General features: G+C 38.8%; 1 protein-coding gene across 4 annotated transcripts; it reads right to left on the minus strand.

Annotated features, from left to right (window-relative positions):
• Positions 1–240: 240 nt before the first annotated feature.
• On the minus strand, positions 241–27,206 carry armc9 (armadillo repeat containing 9). 4 transcript variants are annotated; one of them, XM_085381153.1, is made up of 26 exons: positions 27,011–27,205; positions 26,590–26,753; positions 26,261–26,386; positions 25,878–26,048; positions 23,870–24,025; positions 23,662–23,754; positions 22,258–22,282; positions 21,570–21,727; positions 21,161–21,259; positions 20,439–20,474; positions 17,532–17,566; positions 17,319–17,430; positions 16,926–17,018; positions 15,807–15,897; positions 15,468–15,591; positions 15,195–15,334; positions 13,661–13,737; positions 13,019–13,093; positions 12,301–12,391; positions 12,015–12,067; positions 11,210–11,308; positions 10,258–10,373; positions 9,396–9,556; positions 8,528–8,633; positions 5,348–5,535; positions 241–1,425 (listed from the first exon to the last, which is right to left on the minus strand). In XM_085381153.1, exons 2-26 carry the CDS (start codon positions 26,662–26,664, stop codon positions 1,403–1,405), a joined length of 2,523 nt encoding a protein of 840 aa, XP_085237279.1. In that variant the 5' UTR covers positions 26,665–26,753; positions 27,011–27,205; the 3' UTR covers positions 241–1,402. The 4 variants fall into 4 exon arrangements, with proteins under 4 accessions (XP_085237279.1, XP_085237278.1, XP_085237280.1 ...); XM_085381152.1 differs by having other exon boundaries at positions 26,590–26,787; XM_085381154.1 differs by having other exon boundaries at positions 5,348–5,532; positions 26,590–26,787; positions 27,011–27,202.
• Positions 27,207–27,373: the final 167 nt, after the last annotated feature.

The following is a 27,373-nucleotide window of genomic DNA, read 5'->3' on the forward strand; positions in this document are numbered from 1 at the left end:
CTGGAGGTTTCTTCCTGTTAAAAGGGTTTTTTTCCTTCCCACTGTCACCAAGTGCTTGCTCATAGGGGGTCTGTCTCATTGTTGGGGTTTCTCTCTATTACTGTAGCATCTTTACCTTACACTATAAAGCACATTGAGGTGACTGCTGCTGTGAGCTGATGCTGTTTAAATAAACTGAACTGAATTTAAAGCAATGGAGAAAAAAATGGCAAGTAAAAGAAGCACTGGAGTGATTTTGCAAACTGCTGACTCGTCACACATTTATTTATAACTGCTTGAAAGAATATCAACAGTAAAAATGCACTGCAACAGAAATGTCTCACCATAAATACACATAACCACACAGGCAAACGGTGCAAATAGACAAGCAACTAAAGCTGAATTTACGACATTAACACAAATTCAAGTTGTTTTTTCCCCCCTCAATTATAGTGTACATGCTACCTGTGTGTTGAAAGTAAAAAGTTCTGGATATCATTTAAAAACATGCACAGTCATACTAGGGCTCTAGCTCTTTCTTGTACAATCTTTTTTCGCATCTGCGAAACAGGAGCTGCCACAAAGAGCTATGCATTTGTGGCAATGTTTTACATTTGAAATACAGCTCGTATAATAATTTATTCATGTGGACAGACATCTTCCACCATAGTTAAAAATCAATACAGCACATTGTGAAATTCACGACGATTATTGATTTACAAATTCGAGATGAGAACTTTCAGTACCGGCTCTTGTACTGCTCTTTGCAATCGCGTTTAAGAGATAAAAATGTCTCTGCTGTAATTTTTAAGCTCCAATCCTCCTCCCTCTCACAGCCCTGGCTGTGTTTGATCTAAAATCTTGAGCTCATGTCCGAAATGATGAAAGTTATCCACAAAAAGAGGCATCTTGGGCAATCCCAACTCAAGTAATGAACATGCCAAGTAAGCAAGTAGGATTGAGTGAGAGCAAGAGAGAGGAGCGTTATCATATTCTGCCCCAACTCAGAGCGATACTAGACTTCGGAGTTAAAACACCTGAATCTTGTTACAAATAAATTCTGCCGTAGTTGGAGGGTGTCGCACACATTTTGTATCACCTTGAGTAGAAACTGCAGAAACTCAGGGCCAACAGAGACTGTCAGGTGCCCAGAGTCGCATGACTGTGGGTTGTGTTTATTGTCTAACGTCATATCAGGTTACAGAAGTAGTCTGCGCTGAAGCCGAAGGGCGAAAAGAGAGAAAAAAAACCCCTAAATGCAGAACCACAATCATAGACATTGTTCCACCCAGTCCTGCTCCTCCTCTTGCCACTAAGCCTCGACCGTCTCTGTTTGACCCTGATCGTAACCTGGTTGGATGATGTTACAGGAAGCCCGATGCTCCTGGGAAGATAGTGCTACCTCGTGGTGACAGCTCCCTCCTCACCTCCTCTTTGATTGCCTGCCTGAAGACAGAGGGAGAGGGGAAGGAAGAAAGGTTGATAGGTTGATGAAAAGGGGTAAGAGGGAGAGAAAGCGGAGGACAATCAGACTTAATTCATCAATAAAATGAGAACAAAATTAAGCTGCTTTGTCACCAATGTATACAAAACGTAGTTGTTAAGCTCCTGTCACTGTGTAAGAAATAGCATATTTAAATGAAAGATTTAATCCAGACCTATTTAAAAAATAAAAAGGACAGTGCTGCTTCTTCAGCTTCTCTGGTTCTCAATTGGCTAGGACATTTTCCAAACACGTAACCGAGGTTATTATGGTTAACTAAAAATAAACACTTTATTTGAGTTAACCAAAATGAAAGGGACACAGTGGACGTTTTAGTTGTTAGTTTAATATCATTTTGTTACAACTTGCCTGATGAGGCTTTGATGGACACACTTACTGAGACTCAAAGACTGTGAGTCAACTGCTTTCAAAACGTTCAAGGTTTTTATTGTATTATCTACTGTGATTGCTCTAAATATTTCCTCTGACACCTGCCGGTCATACAACAGTAATTAAAAAGACTAAAACCAATAAAAACTGAACTGAAATGGACAAACCGGCTCTGGAAACCAACTGAAACTAAAGTGAATTAAAAATAAAAATCCCAAACTAAGCAAAAATAAAAACTTATTAGAAATCATAAAATTGTAAGAACTCTGCTCTTAACATTATGGCCCAGCAGAAACTCCTATCCTTGTCTCTACTTGCTAAGTGGGTGGCCTGTTAAGCCACACAAACATCTTTTCTTTACCCAAGGGAGCCTTTCACTCAGTCACAGCAGATATGTATGCTAGAAAAAACAAAACAAACAAAAAAGCCATTAGCCTGAGGGGAATCTTGCTCAAATGTGTGCTTGTTATTACACAGATCACTGAACCACCCCCCCCGACAATAGCTTGAAACATGCCAAAAAGCTTACTATACAATACAGGTTATTTTATATAGCATGTCTGTTTGCTTATTGCCCTTCAAGATGAGATGTGATTAAGTGACAAACATCTGATATTCGCCAGACCTCAGAAGTACAACACACTCACAGAAGGATGCGGTGGCTTTGAGTAGCTAATAGGTGCCATTACAAACTTCGTGGTAAGGGCACCCATCGGAAGAGCCGGAGGTAATCGCTCATGAAATGCAATTAGGATGCATGAGAGCATGGAGAGATGTTATCGGCCAACTAAGAGCACCAGATCATCTCTGCGCTGACTCCAGTTCTGTGTGTAAGACATGAAGTTGACAGCAAATAAAAATGGACCCAATATCAGGCCTGACAGTGCAGTGCCTCCAATAAAAGCTAACTCAATTAGATTTTCCCAATTTTCATTTTCCCAATAAGTGCTTACTGTGTTTTTTGTTTATAGCCATTGTTACGTTCTGCATGATAAGCCGACTTATGATTCAGACTACTTTGTGTCGCTGGCCATAACGGGAAAAACATTAATGCAGATTTATAAGGAAAGTCTTAAAAAAGGGGCATATTTTATTATATAGAGACTTCTGGCAGAGACTGGTAAGAAATGAAAGAGTGGCAAGTGAATATCCTTAGTGGAACTGAAGCAAAAGTTGCTGGGAACCAGTGCAACATTTTTACAGTTAATTTCCTTTAGCCATTGTGTTGCTGTTGTCTTGGTAAGTAAGTACGGCATGAAAAACTGGATTTTCAGGCCTGGGAACACCCACACACCCAGGAGTTTCCTGACATGCATGGTTGTGTTGATATATGAAATGTAAAACTGATGTTACACAAATATTTGGTGATTGTGTGGCAGAGATTTAATCAAGCAGTAAATAATTCACAATGCTCTACATGTTTGGTTGTGTGGGGTGCTACAACTCCATGACAGTCACCGGTTAATGCTTTCATCATTTATATAAGGCACAAATAACGTGTTTTTTACGAATAATTATTTCGAACAAATACTTTAAAAAATATTTGTATTCGGAAACAAGGAAAAACTTTAAATCAAAAAGCTGAGTTTCCTTATGAGACCGCAGAACATGACCGGATGAGTGAGTGACGTGTCGAAGAGGTGAGTGACACAGGCTGCTCCACACAGCAACAGAGACGGCTCTGCTGAGCCAAAAAACAGTGAACTGCATCAGGATTTTGTTGAATTGATTTTTTTGCACCTCCAAATCTGAGGCCATGGTTCTCAGCCGGAAAAGGGTGGAGTGCCCACTCCGGGTCGGGGATGAGTTCCTGCTCCAAGTGGAGGAGTTCAAGTATCTCGGGTTCTTGTTCGCGAGTGATGGGAGAAGGGAGCCGGAGATCGACAGACGGATTGGTGCTGCAGCCGCAGTGATGCGGACGCTGCACCGGTCCATTGTGGTGAAGAGGGAGCCGAGTGTAAAAGCGAAGCTCTCAATTTACCAGTCGATCTACGTCCCTACCCTCACCTATGGCCACGAGCTGTGGGTAGTGACCGAAAGAACGAGATCGCAGATACAAGCAGCGGAAATGAGCTTCCTCCGAAGGGTGGCTGGCCTCTCCCTTAGAGATAGATGGTGAGAAGTTCAGCCATCTGGGAGGGGCTCAGAGTAGAGCCGCTGCTGCTCCACATTGAAGGGAGCCAGCCGAGGTGGTTCGGGCATCTGACAAGGATGCCTCCTGGGCGCCTCCTGGGTGAGGTGTTCCGGGCATGTCCCAGGGCAGACCCAGGACACGCTGGAGAGATTATATCTCTCGGCTGCCCTGGGAACACCTTGGTGTTCCTCCGGCTAAGCTGGAGGAGGTGACTGGGGAGAGGGAGGTCTGGGCTTCTCTGCTTAGGCTGCTGCCCCCGCGACCCGGCCCCGATAAAGCAGAAGAAGATGGATGGATGGATGGATTTTTTTTGTACCTTAACTGAGTTCCAGAGGCAGTATATAACTTTTGTGAAGATCGTTAAAAGGTTAAAACAATCCTTGTGTAGTTGTCACTTATTAACGTAGCTGAAACTCCCCACATGGATTTGCGGAACCGAATAAAAGAGTATTGCTGCTGCTGAGCCATCTGGCAATAACATAAATAACATAACAGCCAATGGCTCTTATGTTATTTTCTTTTCAATGACGTTCCTTGTGACATGTTTATTGCTGGATTTATGGTAAAACATCAACTAATATTGCATATCCATAATTATTATAATGTATATAATTAAAGAATACTTACACTATAACGTTTGTTAGAAGTGTAACGCAAAAAAAATGGATTTTTACGCTTATTTTGAATTTTACTCGAATAAAAATACAAATACTTTTCCCTCCTCAACAAATACAAATACAGATACAAATTCCGGCTGCTTTGCACATCTCCAAGTACTGTTTTCCATCATAAACTGAAAATGCATGCTCAATAAGACTCAAATAAGTAGTGTTGTGCTGATATACTGGTCGATATCAGCCATCTGCAAGTATACTGGTATTGATATTTATAACAGCCGATAAGTAAACATTTTAGTAATAAAGAGAAGACAGGAACACCATTCAACCATGCTGTAAGTATTGATGTTGGGAATTTGTTTCAGATTGCACTGCAGGGTTAGGACTGCAGATTGGCTAACAAAAACTGACCGATTCTTTTTGTCAGCTTATCTTACTAAGGGTGGAAAATAAGTACAGATAATAAATGTTAGGGAAATATGGTTATGATTCCTGTGTTTGCAAGAAAAAAAAAATCTGGGCTGATATGTCAGATTTTTTAATCGCCACATATCTGTATCGGTTTTAAAAATGCAATATACTATTGCTTAAAGTGCATCTACAGCAACTCTTTTCTGAGAGTCACTGAACATTCAAATCAGTGCTGGCCACCATCTAGAGTGGTTGGCAGAGTAGATGAAGTAACCAGATGGGGCCAAAATCTGCCAGACTGGTGTTGATTTCCCGCTCTTAGCATACGCTTACTTCCATTCCCGCCTCCTCCTGTGGAGCTGGCAGAGACAGGCCGGCTGCTCTGCTGCGGCTCAGACTGTGAGAACTGGGGAGCCAGGGCCAGGCCTCTACCCCGGTGAGCACTGTTCTGGTTGGTTGCTGTGTCAGGTGAACGGGGAATCTTGGGCTTACTTGCAATTGCAGGGATATAATCATTTCTGCTGACAGGGACAAAAACAAAAACAAAAAAGAATATAATCTGTTTTTGGTAAAAAAAAAAAAGAAAGAAAGAAAGAAAGAAAGAAAGAAAGAAAGAAAGAAAGAAAGAAAGAAAGAAAGAAAGAAAGAAAGAAAGAAAGAAAGAAAGAAAGAAAGAAAGAAAGAAAGAAAGAAAGAAAGAAAGAAAGAAAGCATTAACAACAATCTGCCAATTAAATGAGTCACTATAAATACCATGATAATCATACAAAGAAGGATAAAACAGAAAAAACCCCTGAAACTGGTAGGATGGGAATATTTAACAGTTAAGTTAGGAACGTGATCTGTAAGACTGTGCAAAAGTCTTGCAACCCCTCATTTCTGTATATTTTGCAAGGAAAATGGGAGATAGGCACAGCAATAAAGTCACACATGGCATGACAGAGTTTTTCTCTGTCATACTTTATATGTATGAATATTACAACAGGGCACGTTCTGACTGGACATGCATCAGTAAATCCTCATTAGTGTTAACTTTCCTGTTTTCCCTTTCTCTAAAGCCTAAACACACGTAGGGTCACGGTGGTTTCCATAAAAATAAGAAAAGTTTTTAATAATTGAGGAGCAATTATTAATTTTTAGGTCTATTTGGACAACAGACAAGACAATCGTTTAGTCATTTTTAGACAATCAGTGTTAAACACTAATATAACATTAGAACATATTTAAAATGCCTTCCTTCCATTCAAATTAGACATTTTCTTTTTTTTTTATACCTAATTTTCTTTGTGCACCTTCTTTATGGTGTCTGAGAAACAGGGTCACGAGTGAATAAATGTCTTCAGCGTCCATTCACAACCTCCTCTAAGGTTCTTATCAGGAAAGAGCTAAGCGACCTACATCCTGTTGAGCAAGCTCACACTTATCAAATGGATCGATTTCATTCTGGTTTCTGTTCAGGGTAGTCACATTGGCTCCAATATCTCTGATAAAATCTGGTATAACTAAGCGTTACTGTCACGGTCCTGGGTCGGTGACCCAGTGTTTTGAGTTTCTTGTGCCTAATCATGACAGTTACAGTGTATTGTATTCCCGTAAAAATGGGTGGAGGTGCTATCCTTGCATGTTGAGCTCTGTTCAGAAGCAAAATGAAATGGGTACACATTTTACATAACTTTTCATCAGTCCCTAAAATTCTTTTTAACAAGTCTCGAGTCTGAGTCCCGATTTCTGACAAAGTGTGAGTGGAAGACAGCCTGACTCTCCAGCAGGTGTTACTCTGTCTTAGGGAATCAGTTCATTAGTCTAAAAACAATTGCAAACACACACATCTGCTCTTTTGGCATTTGCCAAACCACCGTGTTGCTAAGATTCTCTTCAGCTCAATATGAATGGCCATTTCATCTCACTATAAAAGTCTTGCTTTCCAAACTGGGGTGAAACGAGGCTACCGAAGTCAGACTCAACCAGGCTGTATTGTAGAGGTGTTTTACGTTCCTGGGGGGTGAGGTGTGGGGGAGGCGAGGGACTACTGAAGCAGTTTCCTGGGACTCATTATTGTGGGTGGGTTTCAGGAGTCAAGTTCCTCTGGGATTTAAAGGAGAAGAGAAGCAGGGGAGGTTCGATTGAATGGGTCTCTTTGTGGGCACTGCTCGTTTAAACGCATGTCACAGTCTCACAGACCAGCTTGGCAGTGCTGAGTCACCTATCGGTGTTCAGCAACATTCTTGCCAAATCTTTATACACACACACACACACACACACACACACACACACACACACACACACACACACACACACACACACACACACTCTTACAGGAATCTCTCCAGTTATGTGGTGGTTGTTTTTTGTGCTCATTCCTTAACAGCATCAGATCAGGTCTGGTTCTAGTTCTCAGGAAAAATTAAGCCAAGAATATTTTAACATGTTATTGTTGGCTCAATAACTTTATTTTAAATGTAAATTTAGTTTGTATATATTTAGTACATATATAGTATATATTTCTCTATAAATACAGAGAGTGTGAAGTGCCCAAATGTTTGCTTTTTGAGTGATTTTTTTTTGTTATGTTGAAACTGCAAAAGTTTAAATGTTTTTTGTTTTTTTTTAATCATCTTGTTATCTGTTATTTTATTGGCTGCTCTTTCTGTCATTTTCAATCGATCAATCAAAGAGAATAAAAAGTAAAATATTAAAAATAGGATTTTAGCAGCACAAACATCATCTGCAGAGAGCTAACAGCTTTTTGGGAAAAATCAGTGTAAACAAATCTGATAGAGTGAAAATCCAAAGTGAAACTGTTCACATTTCCATCGATATGTGCAGAGGAGGTCAGAAGAAAGGAACAACAGTGAACATCTTCTGCTTGGCTGCGCCATGGTTTGGGGTTCATCCAGCTGTGTTGGATGATCTTATTAAAACAGATGGAATTATGAACTCAGAAAAGCACAGTCAGATTTTACCATCTAGAAAGCATCCGATTAGCAACAGCTTCATTTTTTAGCATGACAATAATAATAAAAACACTGCCAAAATGTTAAAAGCACATCTGGATAGAAAAAACACATAACAGAAATGAATATTAAGTCATGGATTGGCCTCCTCAGAGATCGAAACTCAACATTAATGAAGCAGTCTGGGATTATCCCGAGAAGAGCTTTGAAATGTCCTTTCGGATGCTTGGACAACTATTCCTGAAGTCTGCTTAGAGCGATTACAAAAAGGAGAGTTCACTCTCAGTTGAAGAAGAAAGATGGTCTGTTTTTGCCTTTCATACTGTATTTCCATGTATGATTGCACTAGAAAAAAAATGAGTCTAAACAGTTTTTATAGTCTCTCTGTGACTGTTTACATTCAAACTCTGATCAAAAACCTCAACCTGATTAACTTTGACTGTCGTTAAACTGTTGCCTTTTTATTCAAAGAACTGCAGTAAAATTCAACACAAACAGCCATGTTATACATAAAATATGAACATGAGCGCGCTCAGTTTACATTTGTGTGTCAGTATACCTGGCAGAGTGTCCGTTGTGGTCCTCCTGGGAACATCCTTTTCTGGCTCTACCTTCATACTGCCTGTCCAATTCTGACTCCTGGGACAACTGCCCACACTCTGAGTCTGAGTGGGAATAAATTAAGAGTGTCAAAAGACCAATTTTAGAATCAACCAAAATGTCAGACCTTCAAATGGAAACAAAGGTCATAACTTTAAAAAACTAAAAAAAAAGTAGATGGACAGCTGAACACTATCAAACACACAAGCACACTTGATACCATCAAACTAAGGTCATTAGCCTTCTGGTGCCCACCCACCGATCTGAGCCATGGTCTGAGTAACTCTCATCACTCCGGCCACTCACACACATACTCAGACTGAGCACTTTGAAATCTGTCCTCTAATGTGTGCCTCCCTCCTGTTTTGTATATACTCCTCTTGTCTACTATTCATTCCTGCTGTCGTACTATTTATATTTGTATTTCAGGCACCCACAGTTTCACTGTACATGTACAGTGACAATAAAAGGCTATTCTATTCTATTCTATTCTATTCTATTCTATTCTGCTAAGTCTTTATCCCTTATGGTTTGTGAGGAAGTTGCAGGAACTTCATTCTCTGGAACTATCTTTTGTTGCTTGTGGACACTGGGCACCACATCAAATACATCTAACACACCAAATAAAAAGCAGCAGGTAGAAGGGAAATTAAAGATTTTTCCACAAAAATGCACAGAGCTTCTACTAAGTGTGAGTAATCTGAGCGCAAACATCTGATTTACAGCCACGGCTGTTAGACACGGTCAAAGAGTTATTATTTTACTCTTTTGAAATTCTACCGCTACTCCTAAATTACATCTGAAACTCTGAAAGTTGAGTCACCCACCGATGCTTTGGCGTAGGGAGTCTGTGGTGCTCGGCCGACTGCCGGAGCGTGTAGGAGGTCGTGAGTTGTATCGAGAGTGTGGCAGGCTTCCTTCCCCGCTCTTCTGTCTGTATTCTGTGTCTCTGCTGGTCTCGCCTCCCCGACTGGCGGGTCGATAATCACTACACATAACACGAACACAATCTCACATTAAGAACTTCCATGAGGATGTTGGTGTAAGCAAGATGGCTTTTAACTTGAAAAAACAATTTATTTTGATGATTCCACTGACTTTCATCAGTGCTAGTTCTCCATATTTGTACAGCTCTCTAACAGTTAATTATTTAAACTGTTAAATACAAGGTTAGGCCTGTTTCTCTAGGTTGGTGCTCAGAACAAGGAAATTACCTTGTCAAGACCAAACAAGATGCTTTACAGCAATGGTATGCAGGCACTCCAGTTCTAGTCTACTGCGGCTGACTCATCTCTTCAAAGTTTACGCTTTGCAAAGAAAAACATCAAAATACATTTGAAACATTTTTGTATTTTCAGAGTTTTAGCGGCAAGAGGAACGTCGTTATCTATGTATCCTAAACAAATGGTGGCACAATTATCTACACAAGCTACAGATTAGTCAGCTCATAAAATCTATGGACTACTGTGAAGTGATCAGCCTTTAAAGAAATGAGGCCTGAAGACCGGTATCTGAGATCTAAGGACCAATGTTTATGGTGGTTTGTAAATCACTTAAAGAGAGGCTGCCGCTGCACAGTTTCTCATGTCTTACACATTTTATGGTCCCACAGACACCACAAAGAACTGTTTTAGCTTAAGAGTGAACTTCAGTTTGGATCTTATGACACCGTTTGGTAATTTAACTTACCCCACGCCGATATTACGATGAGAACTAGGGGTGACTGGCCGCTGTAGCGGCTCATCAGCAGCTGGCTGTGGTAGAGGGGTTGGCTTCCTTTTCACTTTTGTCATGTTGGTCATGATCTACACAGCCACACACACAATAAAACAGTAACATACCAAACAAATTTCCATCATGGAAAAAAGTGTTAACAGGGAAAAGAGAGATTACACGTAACTTTTTCTCACTGTAAACCTGACTGTGTTCTGTCCGGCGTATTGGCCGGTCATGAACTCATAGCCACATAAAACAGATCCCTAAAAAACTAACAGGCCAGCACCTGAGATATCAAAAGCCATCACCACAAAGAGGCAGCGATGTGTGCGGTACCTTATCTAATCATGAGGTAAAATATATTTCATGCTAGCATTTATGAACTAAATAGCCAAATAATTACAATTCTGTGAATGCACAGACCTATGCACCGTCTAAAGTTCAGTGCACGCTGTGATAATGTCATATCCTGTTATTGGTGCAATAAACAAAATTTACAAGCTACTTTGCAACTTGCCCGTAATACATTCAAATTCAAATTTTATTTGTCACGTACACAGTCATACACAGTACGATATGTAGTGAAATGCTTGGACAACTGCTCGTGACCTAAAGAGAACAAAAAAGGAAAAGGCTATGAATAAGATAGGAAATAAATATGAAAAATTAAAAAGGGTAAATTTAACTAGGAAGGAATAAAATATAAATTAAGGTTAAAAATGAAATAACTGTACAACACAAATTAGAATGAAGGGTAAATTTAACTGGGAAGAATAAGATAAAGATAAATATATAAATTAAAGTTGAAAATAAAATAACTTAAAGTTGAAATTATATTATTCTTGATTAGTGTCAAAATTTGAACTCTGCGTCTTCTTAGCTACAAACAATATGTTTATGGTGAAAATGTGTGTTTTGCTCTTACTCCCAGGTACTCAGTGGTGAGCAGGCTTTCCCCAGACAGTTCCCTGTGCTGTGGCTGAAGAACTTCCTCTTTATCAATGTCGATCTCCATTAAATCTTCCTGTCACAATGCAAAGACAATAAATCACTTGAGAAAGAATTTGTGTGCAGTGTCAAAAATGCATATTGTCCGCACATGCACTTAATTTATGTTTAAGCATTAAGCAGCATTATATAAAACACCCACAGGGTTGCTGCAGGTCGATTTTTACCGGGTTACATTGGCAAAGCGTAACTTCCTCAGACTGACTAAAAATTAACTCTCACCCATTAAGTTTTAATTTTAAAAATTAATACAATGCTTGGTACCATTCCACAAGGCTCTGACAAGGGACCAGTGTATTCTGTAGTTTTGAGACTGCCACTCAGAAACAGGTATGTACAGTACGTATCAGTTCACCATTGTGGGCAGGGAAACGGATAGCAGCTATAAAAAAAAACAAAAAATATAAACAAAAAAACACCTAATTCGAGATTACAGGGCAAGGGCACTCACACTCAAGGAACTCTCATGGGAACAGGAAGAGAATGGAATATGTGCTTATACACACACACATACACACACACCCCAGGAAACTCCTGTAATTCATTTACATTTTAACTTTTTAAGTCCATCATTCCCCCTCATACTTTATTTTCTTTGTTTAGTTCTTTTGATATGAGCCAGTTATTTATGGTTCAGTGGTTTTGTTGAATTAATTTGTAAACAGGCATTTAATATGATGATGGAAAACACCAGCACATTGATGTTTATCAGGCGGCCTTACGTCATTGTCATCCTCTTCCTCCTCATCATCAGACTCTGGTCCTTCCTCTTCAGCTGGGGGGGGGGGGGGGAGGATTAAAAAGCCAGCAGATTTTCCAAAATTATACTTCATAAAAAAACTATAGTTTCAAATGATAACTAATGTTATGAAAACTGGGGATCTGAAACAGGAAATGTAAGATATCAAGTTTCATATTTACATATTTTGTTTTTCCTGCATTGCTTGAGTCGCTTACTTTTGGACTACCAGTTTATCATCTACGTGTTTAACAGTAAATTTCACTAACCTGAGTTTAGCTGTTTAATGATGAATTCAATCTGTCTGTTAAGGTTTGGGTTCTCCTCTTTGATGTAGCAGCGGAGAATCTCTTCAACGCTCTTCACACATGAGGGAAAGACACACAAAACATTCAAAAAATTTGTATGCAAGTATAAAATTACAGTATATATATATATATATATATATATATATATATATATATATATATATATATATATATATATATATATATATATATAAAACAATATTTGGCCAAAGCATATTTGGCCAAGGCATGTGAAAGATGAACATACCTAGGTGACACTGTGATGTCACTCGTTGCTTTCTGAAAACTAATTTAAAAACACTGAGATTGCATCCGTGTCCATTTTGGCCTTTTATAATTGGTTCTGATGAAAAAAATGGCTAACTAATTAGCTAAAATTTGTTAGTCAATACACTAGATAATCCTCATTTTTGAAATGATAAAACGATTAAGGTTGATTAAGGTGTGCTGACCCAGGGTTCCCCACTTTAAAAGAAAGTATGTTTTAAAGGTCTCGCTGATCGCATTGACTTCAGTTTGCAGACCTGGAAGCTGCGTCCATCTTTTATACTTTTTGTGATTGCAACTCCACATTTTAACTACACTTCCATTTACAACTTTCTCTGCCTATTAAATGAACACCTGAGGAAAGTGAAGAGGAAGAGACATGCAAACTGCAAAATGCAAACTGCTATCTCACCATCTCTCTTGCTTCCTGTCGCACAGAGGGAATGCACAGGATGCTGTAAAGAGCTCCATTCACATATGGCCAAATCTGAAAGTGACACAGACAAACACAACCTCTATCTCTATGGTCTCAAATACAGCAATTAGAGATGTGTGCCCACAAAGAGGAACTAATGTTTGTGCTGTGGATAAGCTTTTTTTTTTTTTTTTTAACAACCTGACCGCTAACATAACGTTAGCTTCATAGCATAAGTGCCTAAGTCATTGACTTAGGCACTTATGCTATGAAGCTAACGATAAGTAAAATCAATGAACTCTGTGCTTTCTATGTTTTATTGATGTTCCTGCAGTCATGGCTCACTCATGCCAAGACTGCAAGACATTTCAAGGGACATAATTACACAGTGTAACATAACAGTAGAGAGACTGTTAATTTATGAATGTTGGCGGTTTTAGTTTATGATATGCTAGCAACTCGTGTCATTTTCTATCCTTTAATGGCATTAATTCTGCACTTTCCACCTATTGCATGCAGTACACACTGTTTGTTGTGTAGCCTGTATCAGTTTCAACCACGAGAAATCTGTTTTGCTTGCACACTGCAACCACTGTGCATGCAACTTCTGTGCTGTGTGTTGGTAGATGTGTATATCACCTCGTGGTTCTCATGTCCAAGGAGATCAGTCAAAACTTTTAGCACATGCTTGGCGTTTTCTGCACACTTCCTTTTTCCTGTAAAAAGACAACCATCCAGCACACAAATTTAGCAACGCTTTTTCTGTGTGCAATATGATGGGACTCTTATTTGATTTAATACATATAAATCCGGTTAATGACTTCCCAGTACTTATCCGTGTAAGACAATACAATTACTGATAAATCAAATGTGGGACAGTATTTCATTGTGGCATTCTACATTGAACAGAAGTACAGCATATAATAAAAACATGTTTTGGGAAAAAAGAAAAGGAAAGAGGGAGCGTCTGAAAGCGATACATCCTAGATATGACGTAAATGGAAGACAAATAATTGTAAAAACAAGAGTGCAGTGAAAACATGTATTCAGAAGGACCGAAAAGCTAAACGTTTGCTTTCAATGCAAACTTAGGCAATAATTAACCTTAGTGTATCAGCAAAAAAAAAGAAAAAGAAAAGAAAGAAAGAACAGGAACAAACCTAGACCTTGACTCGTTGTGGCGTGAAACAAGGTCGTTCTGATTTTCATGATAGCATGGACTATTAATAAGCTCTATGAATGAACGTTATAGTATAACCCATGGTGTGTTTGAGAAGACTTATTTGACTTGGAAATTATTCACGGACAGTGAAAAAAAAACAAAGACACAAAAAAGCACACAGAAAATCAACACCAGTCTTAAAGTAAATATAGCATAGTAGCATAGCGTAGTAAATAAAATAAAGCCAATTATTGTTTAACATGGATGAAAGACAATAAGGAAATTGTAAGCCTGGGTCAAAAGTCAACTGATCAGAAAAAGGTTTCCTACAGTAAGGCTTAAAAAGAAATGTGTTTATTCTTTAATGCCCTGTAAAAGCCTTGAGCCAGCTCTCCCTCTCACCTTCCTTTATTTGTTTATCACATTTTTGCTTCCACAGAGTGAGATTGTTATTTTATTTACTTTATAGTAAGGTATAAAGACCAGTCTTTATACCTTGCGATTTTTTGATTTGTTGGTGAAGCCACTTAAACACTGACCTATGAACCATTCACGCATAAAGACAACTTGGCAACTGTAAATTCTACTTTGAGGGATTTAGTTATTAGCATAATTTGTTCCTATTTCTTCAGTTCAGTCTTTAGTTGGTTACTGATGTCATTCACAAACAGTACCCATTTCCCATTTTCTTGGCAAAATAAAAATATATTTGCCAATGGCCAGAGCTGCCTCTCAGCCTCCTAGCAGACACACCTATCAATTTCAAAATCCTACATCTCCATGTTCTCAAGTTATCACGTTCACAAGATTTTTACAGAACGTGATGCGGTCACTGAAAGTGGAACTTGTTGATACATCGGATTTTTAGTAAGTGCATCTGTGGTATCAGTTTGAAGCTCCTACGTCACCTCATTCTTGTGTTATCGCATTCACAAACGCCGGTGTCCATGCCGCCCGTCTGGTGTTCGCATTATTGAGCTACATTTATGTTCTGCATGTTTTTATGTTTACCCTTTGTTCGCAAACACAGGTTCATAAGCAAAGCTGCAGAATACTCCAGGTTGTAGTCACTGAGGCAGTCTGAGTCCTGGAGCTCATCCACTAGCCAGCCAATCAGATCATCTGCAATCATGGCTGTCTGCTGACTCCTCCTAACAGGCGAGACATGATGTAAGGTCAAATATTCATGCTTGTCAAAAGGACAAAAATTGTGACATATTCATTTAAAAAACATTAATCAAGATAAGAAAGGATTTAGAAAACCTTAGTAATTTTAAAAACTACCTGAGGCTGAGTTTCTGCAGAGCCACAAGGACATTTTCGCGAGTAAGAGATTCTTTTTCTTCCTTTCTGAGTGTTTCTGTCAGATGTTTCAGAAGAATGGGGATTTGGGAGAGGTAAACACGACCTGTAATAAATATCAAAGGAACATCTTGAAAGCATTCACAGCCATTCTAAAGTCTCCTTTTTACAAAATGCTGTCTACAGTTACTGTTTAGCTTTGTGGAGCATCATTAATAGTTTTTCTTCAAAACGGAAAGCCAGTAAGGTCAAACCATCAGGAATCAACTTACAAAGTAAATGATGATGCCTAATGAGCTCTAATGGCAGCTTTAAACTTACCCTCTGCAAGGGAAGCAAATGCATTGATGAGACGAGCCATGTATTGACGGACAATCTCGTTTGTTGATCTCATTAAATGAAGCACAGTTTTCTAAGGAAACAAACAAATGTAGGGCAAGTTGTGCACTGTGAGTTTTTCCACTCACCATTTTTTGAAGAGTGAAATTTCTTAGAGACAAGGACTATGAATTTAAACATAAAACACAATGTAACTTATTTGAGAAGTAGCATCTTTTTAAATGTGTCCTTCCTTAATGTTCATTTTTGCAACACTTTAAAATGAAAGGCATCATATTTATGTACGCTGACCAACACCTCAGTTAAATGCAGAGTCTTCCAGCGTTGCTATAGAATTTAATTTTATTTATATAGCACTAAATCTCAACAACAGTCACCTTAAATGATTGCAGAGTCACTTAGATATACCTAGAAAACCTTGAAACATACACAGGAGTACAAAGATTGAAAGCATTTATGAAAGGGTTATTCACTCTAAAGAGATTGTATTCAGCATAGCACCTGAAGCTAAAGGCTAGGTGAAAAGAAAATGACGAGAGAAAAGAAAAAAAAGAACAAAGTGTGTCAAAAGTCTTTCACGAGGGTAAAGTTTGGGACACAATCTGAGCTTCTCAGAGGAAAGTGCTTATTCTGAGACTGGGAACCATTTCTAAATGACTCACCATTGGGTTCAAATGATCTCTTAATATAAAATAATTACTAAATATTTGATAATGTTAAGATCATAAACAATGATTTTCTTCCTCTAAATTTAAATATATGACCTACAGAGCTAAACAAATTGACAGATTAGACAGTCTAGAATAAAAACAAGAAGACTGTGATATTTTAGAAATCTGTCAAAAAATGTGTTTACAAGTTTGATTGCCTTTTCCCTATCCTCCAGCTTTGTCATGAAAGTCACCTTGTAAGGATAACATAACCTTTTTGGGAGCGAGTTATGTTCTAAGTGTTGGTTTAAAATTGTCTGGAAGCACCACATTTCTACGATTCTTTTATTTACGGCGTGTTTTTCAATTTGCACGTTCACAAGTTAATTAACAGGCCCTCTGAATGAATTTTGTAGTGTTAACATGCATGATAGTGAAGCTATAACCCCACCTCTTTAGTACTGTAGCACTCCAGAAGATCATTGCTGATGTAAGCCTGAAGCACAGTATCTCTCTGTTCACCAGGGAGTGAGCGGGTGAGTCTCTAAAAAGACATTAGAAACAGATCCAACAATCAGCACTCAAAAGTCTAGTCCAAGTAAATATAAGTGCCACTCTTCTTTTGTCCAGGTTCACAAACTGCCCAAGTTTCTGGACGCCCCAAATTAAAACTGTACTTAACGCATTCTACTCTCTGAGGATGAAGATGGATAAATACACTGATCTTAAGTTATAAGCGAGTGTTGGAGCCAAACAAAGTCACAAGGAAGGCTGATGATCAGATAAATACGAGACATCTTATCACTAAGGAGAAGGCTGGAGATAATAAACAGAATACTCTCACCCATCGCATTGCCTGAAGTAGCAGAGACTGAAGTCTCTCTGAGCCTTCGATGAGGTCTTTCTTAAGCTTCTCATAGTCTAACGAGGGCAACATTGGCACATCCTTTGGTCTCCTGGTGATTTAAAGAGAAACGAGATAGCAGCCTTGTTTTATTTGGGTTTAATGAAACTGTATGATTGGTACAAAAATGATTTCTTCCAAACGAAGACTTACTGTGGTGCAATGGACGCTCGTAGCATAGAGGAAGCCTACAAGAGAAGGCAGAGGAAAAAAAACAGAGATAATGAGAAGAAAAAAAGGAGGATCTTTAATGCAGGGTATTTTTTTACAATCTGACTTTATTTATCACTTTAAAGTGTGCAAAACATACCACATGCAACATTAACCATATGTTACTCTTACCATCTGGTCCATCCAATCTAAGATAATCAAGTTAGCTAATGTGTAAATATGTCATTAGTAGTTTTTAAGACATGCATACATCATCATGCGTGTGGTACATGCTGAGTACTGGGACATACAGTATTGCAGTGTTTGGCAATATTATCTATGCAGTAAGAGGCCAAGAAACAGTACCAGAAAGGGTAGGCTAATACTTCTGCATTTGTCACACATTAGTCCATCTGTGGTTTTTTTTAGATGGCTCCAGAGTGTAGCGACTGACATCTAACAAGTGAAAGACCCCCACTTTGACCCAGGAGAAGAAACAAAAACTTGATCACCGAGGTGTTGTTGTTGTGTGTAAAGTAAGGTGAAACTGACTATTAAAGTTTTTACTCTGAGGGTATTTTGAAAACCCCTGAAATCAAATCTAAGGAGGAGGAGGAGGAGAACACTGATCCGTGTAAACGGAGGTATCGCCTTGTCTGGCACACTAAAACAAACAAAGAAAAAGAACAGAACAGTGATACCTGGCTTCTTTCCCAACCAGAAGGTCATATTTAAAGCGACAATCAAATATGCTGCTTAGTAAGAAGAGAACCATAAAGCTAAACAAAGGTACTTCTGACAACAGCAGACGGCTGACTGTTGTCAGGGCAGGGATAGCTCAGTAGGTAGAGTGGTGGCCCCATGATCGGAAGGTCGGGGGTTCGATTCCCCTGAACAACTACCCTGAGGTACCCCTGAGCAAGGTACCGTCCCTACACACTGCTCCCCGGGCGCCCAGTGGCTGCCCACTGCTTCACTGAGTGAATGGGTTAAATGCAGAGAGGGATTTTCCCCACGGGGACCAATAAAGTACACTTTCTTTCTTTCTGACAGAACAGAAATCCAGGTTTCTGCAAAGACAAAGATGGAGGTGTTCAGTCAATCCCACCAAAGAGCCAATTATATGTTGAACCTGAAATCTAGTGTTTGCATTGAAGCGCATACAAGCTAATTTTTAAAACGACTAATTTCGACTGTGTGGAAATTAGTCAACTACAGGGTGGGCCATTTATATGGATACACCGTAATAAAATGGGAATGGTTGGTGATGTTAACGTCCTGTTTGTGGCACATTAGTATATGTGAGGGGCAATTGTCTATGGTGTGAAGATACGAGATGTGCAGCACCTGAAACTACGGATACTGGATGCCTGTGCTGACATTTCTTCTGCGGTGTTGCTATCAGTGTGTGAAGAGTGGGAGAGGGTTGCATTGACAATCCAACACAATGGGCAGAACATTGAACACATTTTATAAGTGGTCAGAAACTTGTAAATAACTCATGAAAGAATAAAGTTACGTTGAATCCAAGCACACCATTGTTTTTCTTGTGACATTACCAATAAGTTTGATGTGTCACATGACCCTCTTCCTATTGGAAAAATAAAAGATCTAAGATGGCCGACTTCTAAATGGCCACCATGGTCACCACCCATCTTGAGGAGTTTGCCCCCTCAAATATACTGATGTGCCACAAACAGGACTTTAATATCACCAACCATTCCCATGTTATTATGGTGTATCCATATAAATGGCCCACCCTGTATATTTAAACCAACAATGTAAGCTGCGACCCTAAACTGAATTAGCACAGTTTTTAGATGTTCTTTTTTGATCCTTGAAAATAAAAATGACTCTCTCCCCCTTCATTTAGTCATTCAACCTGCCCAAATAACTGGCTGGAGTCTTTACCAAGATAGCTGCAGAATGGGGAGACTTGCTTGCAGCAAGACTTTATGTCCAAGTTTTATCTAAATTTTGAGTCCTGATTAGTTTTTATATTCTTTGAATAAAAGTGAAATGCTTTTTATGTTTTTTCATCTTTTCAATCTGTTTTTACACTGTGGTTACAACCAAAATCATGGACTGTTGATGCTATTGTCTAACTACAAGGCTTTATGCCTTGGTCCAAACAGCAATAAAAGAAAGATTGATAATGTACAAAGACAAAGACTCTGATACTGAGGATAAATTATGGCCTTGCACTCACTTACATTAAACTAGCAAGCCTAAATGAGAAAAAATACTATCCTCAAAAATAATTTATGAAGCTAAGCAGGTATGTTGACCTGCTTAGCTTTAAACTGCTACGTAACAGTGGTTTAAAGTAAAGTTTACTAGCTATGGCTGCTCATTTTTTATTGTTTAACTATACCTAAAAACAGCAAATTTGATATGTTGACCCTGGGTGCCTGTTTTTAAGGTTGTTAAGAATCCTACATGAAGTGTTCTTGTTGCTGCCTTTCAAATAGCTGTAATATAACCTGTCCTGTTTGAGAACCCGAGCATGCGAGTAATTCTTTTAAATCAAAGCACCCTGTGATGGCCATTCTTGTTCTGTCATTTTATATGGCTATAATCTAAAAAACAAAACAAAAAATAACAATAAGCATAAGAGAAGAAAAATGAAACTGAGAGATAAGTTGAGAGCTAAAGGCTAAAATGAGAGTTGAGGAACAATGACTGTCATCGTCCTTACTGCAAATAAAGCCAAACATACGTTTAAACTGGGACAATCTAGCGGGAATGCACATATAGTCAGGAGGGTGTGATGAAGAAATATGTTAGGAGGTCATGAAGGACATAAAGACAACAACAGGAGGGAAAAGGGAGACACCGAGGCAGAAGCTAGATGAGAACTGGGGACCTGAGCAATAAGAAAATGTAAAGATGAAAATATATGAAACTTACATAGCCATCATCATAGGGACTCATAGAGTAATATCCCTTTGGGGACAAAAGCATCACACAAGCAAAAAAAAAAAAAAAAACCACACACACAAAACACAGAAAAAAATGTTGTTCAGTTCAAATAGAAAGAAACAAGATTTCACAAGCCAGAGGTCAAAACCACAATGAAGGCCGCTAACAGCAAGCATGATTGTCAAGCTGTGGACAGTTTTTTAGGTCGGTTGGGAGCTTTTCTACAGCCTTTTGATTATCGGTGGCACAAAAGAGGCAGAAAAAGAGGCTTAATAACAGCAGCAAGGATTTAAGATTTAATGTAACTCTGACCCATCTCGACACCTTTAAATGTCGTCTTTATGGGAGAAACACAGTTACATTTCCAAGGCAGATGATTACGTAAATGTCTGTGACTGCTTATTGGAAATTTGTGTTGTGTACACTTGACTTTCCAACAATGACTGTATTGATTCAACTCCAGGATCCAGGAAGCACTCATTCTAGGATGCACACAACAGAATGACTAGACAGCTTACATAAAAGGAACAAAGATGTCTTTTTGTACATAATGTAAACACTCCTTAAGTGCACTTATCTCCTCACCGTCTGCTATGCATACTCTATGCTTCAATAAAATCACATTAAGTTGGGGCCAGGTGTTGTTGTTACTATTCTGAGGCGTGAAGAAGAGGGAAGGAATAGAGCTAAGACTGTGTGCTGCAACTCACAGTGCCTGGCCTGGTGAAGTCTGTGCTCTGCATCACACTCTGTCTCATCTGGCTGCTGAACAGGCGAACACACACATTCTGCAGGTACTCTGGGGAGATCTGCAAAAACAAGGCACGTTCCCCTGAGCTTTAAAATACTGTTTGTGCGAGAAGAGCAGGGTACTACAAGTGTATTCTAGTTTTCCAAATATTAAAATCTTTTCATATATATTTTCAATCCATTTTGCGCATCAAAAGATTTCTTGTTGGCGCTCGCATGCACACCACTGGACTTTGAATATGCAAATTTGGGGTTTTTTGTCCTGTGTGCACACATTCTTTTCTAACTTGTGCCACACTTATGGACTCCGTATCTGTTGCATGTCTGACAGAATGTGTGCTTGTTTGTCCCACAATTAGCCTGCCCTACCATCTTTCCGCTGACTGTGGCCTCCAATGAGTCGACCAACTCAGCAGTGATTCCAATCAGGTTATGGTAGTCAGCTTGCATCTTGTTGAACTTCCGTACGTAGCTGGTGATGCGGCGATCTGATTCAGCCAGCTGGAGCTGTAACTGCTGCGTGGCCTCTGTGCATTCACCCAAACAAACAGAAAAAGACGGAGACTGCAGAAACCAACACTGGCTTACATGCATTAGGTGAAAATGCCTGTTATCCTTTCAGATGTCAAGAAATTCATTTAAAAATTAAACAATATTCTGAAATGCCATTTTTAATCAACCTCTCCAACACCAATCTCATCATTGACTTTTCTACTAACCTTTATCAATATTTAACATAACGTTTTTTATCCATTAGTGAGAGTTCTGTAAGTGTTATTACGTAAATAATACTTTCCACATTATACAAATGAATCAAGCAAAAAACCCTTGGCAAACAGATGTATAATGGGTGACGCTGATATGACTTCTTTATCTGTAGTATTAGTTGACCACTACTGATTAATGAGCAGGTGTGGCCGTGAGCCTTTGTTCCCTTTGAGATTATGAAAAGTTGAAAGAAAGAAAACTGAATAACTGGCAATAAGAAACAGCTGTTGGGGTGAAGAACTGCAAACTGCAATGCACGAAAAGGTAGACTCTGTGATGGGGTAATTACCTTTAGTACTCCTTCCACCCTCCTTCTGCATGAAGCTGGTTAAAGATCAAACATTTCTCCTGTATTTATTCCCTTGTTAATGGTTTCATCAGGAATTACATACAAATGAAATAATTAGTAAAAGGACTGCAGATGGAACTAATTAATATCTGAAGCCTCAGTTATGCTTTCTCTGTCGGTTTGAGTCCAAGTCACGCAAATTTCATCATGAGATGCTGAGCGTGGTCCACGCGGACATCTGTTTTCCTGAAAGCAGCACAGACTTTACATTACAACATACCAGATGTGCATGCACCCCAGGTAGCAGACAACAAACAACGACAATTGGTTGTGTTCCTACTTTCACTTAAGTACCCTATAAATGTCATGTAAGCACATGTAAATGTTATTAATTGGCTGAGCCAAAAAACACTGATGCTCAAATGTTCCCACTTTTGGTAACCGTGTTAATTTTGTATACACTAGAAACATTTTTTTTCAGCCCATAGCTTTTTATTTTACAAAGCTTTGAAAGTTGGCTAGTTTAGTTTCACAAATATGTACTGAGCAAAGTCTATGTGGTGGGTTTCCAGTATCCCAATAATTCCATTACCTTTGCCTGCCCTTCTACTCTGAGGAGGTTAGGATAACTTTGTTTCTTTCTGTGCATTAGCTAACTTGATAAAATCTAAAACCCCAGTTGGGGACAATGGTTGTCATGACGGTTGTTATCAACTTTCTCTTTTAGGCTGGGTTTTGTGTTTCCGACTGTGCTCTCAAAAAAGTTCACAGGTTGAATTACTGGAACTTTACAGTAAGTAGTAAGTAAGTAAAATTTTGGCAATTCCAGAATATTTTTTAATCGAAACTGACTTTTAATTCAACATAACTCACTATCCCGTCAATCTCTCTTCGTGGTACGTCTCTCAGGTTGTCACATGATCAAACATGTTACAAGAGACTGGTTGTTAAAGAATTCCTTATTCACCTACAGAACATATATGTATTCTACATTTAAATGTGCAGTCCAGCTAAAGAAGGCAAGTTTTTTTGCTCCTCAGTGGGTTTATTTTCTACACATCATACCTTGCCTTCAACGAAATTGCTAGATTTTTACTGTTTGCTAAGTTTTATAAGTTTCACTGAAGGCTGTTAAACTACCTAACCTAGTAATCTGTTAATGTAAAAAGCTGGAATTGAGAATTTAATTGACAAAAGTTACGTTTTACTTGACAACCGTTTACCTGTCACGTGGGTTTGTGCAATGAATGAAAATATGAATTGTGTTAATTTTCTATTAGTTTCAGATTTGTCGCTAATGCCATCTCACTGAAATCAAAACAAGACAGACAAATCCATTTGTACATCTGTACTCTGATGGTTTTCCCAGCAACGGCTCATTAGTGAGGCACAGTAGAAGGATACATATAAAGTCATCAGCCTTGGGCTGTTAGATGGCTTAAGTATCACTGACAGGAACTGCTCCAGCTTATCTCTCAATTTTGGCATCCAGGAATCCTAAAAACATGAAACAGAAGTTAAATATGAAGTATGGTGATGTTCATTCTCACAGTGTGACTTAGTAACTGTACTAGATGGTTAAAAGCAAGGTAATATTCTATAAGTGTAATACCTGGAACAGTTCTTTGAAAGAAGGGTGGACAGTGGGGTTGGGAACAAAAGGCAAAGCGTAATAAGGCAGAAACTCTGTGGTCTGGCTCAGAGCTCCTCCTCGAGTTTCCAGGTACTGCCTGAAGAAGGAAACCCTCTCTTCAAACTCAGCACGGTCCTTGAGGTAGATTTGAGATGTCCATCAAAAACAATTCATGAACAAAATTTAAAAAAATAAATAACTAAATCAGGTAAGCTTAAGGCTGGGGTGTCCAAACTCGGTCCATTTTTAATTGGCCCGCAAGTAATTTTATAAATAGAATAGAATATGGCCCGCACTTCTTGAGTGTATTGCACTTCTTAGTTTTAACACCAGGGGGAGCTGCTGTTGATCAAGGCAGTTGCTCCACCAAAAAGGCAAATCACAGAAAAACTTATCCCCAAGTTACTAAACATGGCAGAACCAAAGAAGCAAAAGGTAGAAAGTGAGTGCAGAAAATTTCAGACACGGTGGGAGAGTGAATATTTCTTCAAAGAATTCAAGGGGAAGTATGTCTGTTTGATCTGCACTGAAACTGTGGCAGTTATGAAAGAGTATAATGTACGACGTCATTATGAAACCAAACATCAGGCCTATGCATCTTACACTGGTGCTGAGCGAGAGCAGAAATTAAAGCAAATGGCAGCTATGCTGCAGGGACAGCAACAGTATTTTTTTGCGTGCTCAAATTGTCCAGGAAAAGGCTCCAATAGCCAGCTATGAGGTCGCCCAAGACATGGCAAGCCTTTTTCAGATGGAGACCTCATAAAACACGGCCTCGTTAAAGTCACCGAAATAATGTAGGCCTATCCGGAAAAAGTGCAGAACTTCAACAACGTCAGCATGTCCAGAAATACAGTTGTGCGACAAATTGAAGACTCGTCAGCCAACATTAAACTGCAACTGTCTGATAAAGCTGTGCTTTTGATTTTTACACCGATGCCACAGACACCGCACAGCTGCTAATTTTTTTGCGGGGAGTGGACGAGAGCACGAGCGCTTTATGTGAGTAAAAATATATTCCACAGTACCCGTGTGTTAATAAGCATGCATGTGTAGGTACACATGCTTCAAATATCAATAATGCGCATCAATTATGTCACTACCCTGCTTTTGCGCACCACTTTCTTTATATGCACAGCGCACGCAGACGTAGTCAGCTGATCTCATCTGATGCAGATTTGCTCCTTGATCAAGTGACATTTGTCTGGATTTTTGCCAGGAGTGGCGTACGATCAGCACTGCAGCTGGATGGCCCGATTTACATACCCAGCGCAGCTGATACTCACCAGAATAATTTACTAAAATTATATGGACTCCTGTTATTAAGTCCAGTCCATCGTCCATCGTTTCAAACGGACGTTAATAGATGTTTTGCTAAGCCTAATAACTTAAATAATAAACTTGAAATGTACCCGTCCCATTTTCCCCTTTATTGTTTTTTCTCTGGACTGTAAATCTTCTGTCTAAGAAGAAATCTGAGGCTGCTGTTCTGAGAATGAGCTACCAAAGCTTTTTCTGAATAAATCAATAAACATCAATTTATGGAAAGCTGTGATGAAGGCAGTTTTGTCTTTAATTATATTCAACAATATAACACATTTGACCACTTTTAAGTGATTTTTCTAACTTTAATACAGTAAAGTTAAGGTTATATACCTAATTTCTAGTAAGTGGCCCAGCCCCTCCAATATTTTTATGTATGTGGCCCTCAGTGAAAAAAGTTTGGACACCCCTGGCTTAAGGGGTCACTTAAGAAGACGCAATACATCTTCAATTATGATTGCATGTTTTGCTAAAAGAAGCATAAGGTTTTTTTACAAATCTGTATAAATAAATGAACTCAAACTCCAATTGACTCACAAAATTGTTGCCACAGAAGGGCGAAAATAAGACTCTGGCGCAGCTTAGTGGACATATGAAAAATAGCACATAATGAAATAAGTATTAACAGACACATACACTTGTAAATACACATGTAAATACATACATGTCCTACAGGGTGCCTCCTCAGTGGGTAGATTGTAAAGTGGATGTAAAGGTAGAACTCCAGTCCCTGGGCCTCAGCATCAGTGTCTTTAACTCTGTGGGGAATATTCTCTGTCCACAGTTCAAAGAACACCCTGTGGTCTCCATCATCAAATGAGCTGAGAAGGTCTTTCTACAAAAGTCACATTTTTTGTGGTTTATCACACAGTAATAATTGAGTCTCAATGTACATGACTATTACAGATCTTTACAATTAATACAGACAAATACATCAATTTGAACTTTTCTTTGAGGTTGCAATATTTACATGTTAATTAGCATTTTCTAATCAAATAGTCTTTTGCACTTTTTACCATCACTCCTCCATGAAAAATCAAAATGTACCTGAATTACACGTGTCTTTGAGTCTTTGAGAGTATTCCCTCGAGGCTTTGAGAGGAGTCTGCCTTTGCTTTTGCACTCCTTCTCAAAACTGTGAAGAGTTTCTTCAAATTCTTCAAATTTGAGGTACTACAAAGAAACGAACAAAAAAATACAAATAAACACACGTGACATACCACCTCAATCAGAGCAGAATGTAAGTATGCTTTCAATCATCTATGCATAATTTATTGTAGAAACGCTATATATGAAAGTTGTGCATTGCGATTACTTCATTTCTATTAATGCTCACTGCGATTTGCATATGGCAGTTTACAGAAGAAACGTGCTACCTCCTTAATCATCCCAAGAAGATCGGTTTCATTTGCCGAGATGTCCCCCATATTGGCTGCCTCCTTGGAACTCATGTGAGTACCGAAAAGCTTTAAAATATCCGGCAGCAAAGAGTCCCACTTTCATTCAATAACGTTTTCGCTCCGAGTTAGTATTTTGCGGTCTGTTTGAATTGGACAGCACAATGGTTTGAGCAACTAACACACACACACACACACAGAAAGAGAAAAACATCAACAAAGATACAACTGATGGCGATTTTACTTTATAATCTAAAATTCAAGCACATTTGCCTTAAAAGTGAATTATTTTCATCACAGTAAGACATCAGAGACAGCGTCAAGATGTCACAAGCTAGCTAATAAGCTAACTCATCAATTAACGTTATGCGACATAAAGAGAGCGCATTAACATCATTACCTCGTTCGTATATCAGGTACTTGGTGAATACATTTCATTGACACTTCCGAGGCGCTCACGCGTAGAACCGTCCATTTTTGTGAGGATTTGTGGTCTTCAGTTGCAACTTATATTAGTTAGATAGCCATTAGCTAGCAACAGTACACAGACAGGACGCTAAAAAACACCTAGCAACCGAATAGACTGGAAAGTAGAGGCAAATGTCGTAAAGATTGCCGAAAGGATGCTATTTGGTTCTTACGTATTCTTTGCAGATTATTGTGATTTTCTTTTGCTCTTTTTAACTTTATAACAACAATAAGGTATCTCATGAGACCATTTATTTTTTAAACTAGCTGGAAAACCTATATATTTGTTTCGAAT

Source organism: Rhamphochromis longiceps, linkage group LG15 (genome assembly GCF_057381845.1).
Source record: "Rhamphochromis longiceps isolate RC_006_pf linkage group LG15, R_longiceps_female_GT1.1, whole genome shotgun sequence".
In the NCBI taxonomy this organism is placed as follows: Eukaryota; Metazoa; Chordata; class Actinopteri; order Cichliformes; family Cichlidae; genus Rhamphochromis; species Rhamphochromis longiceps.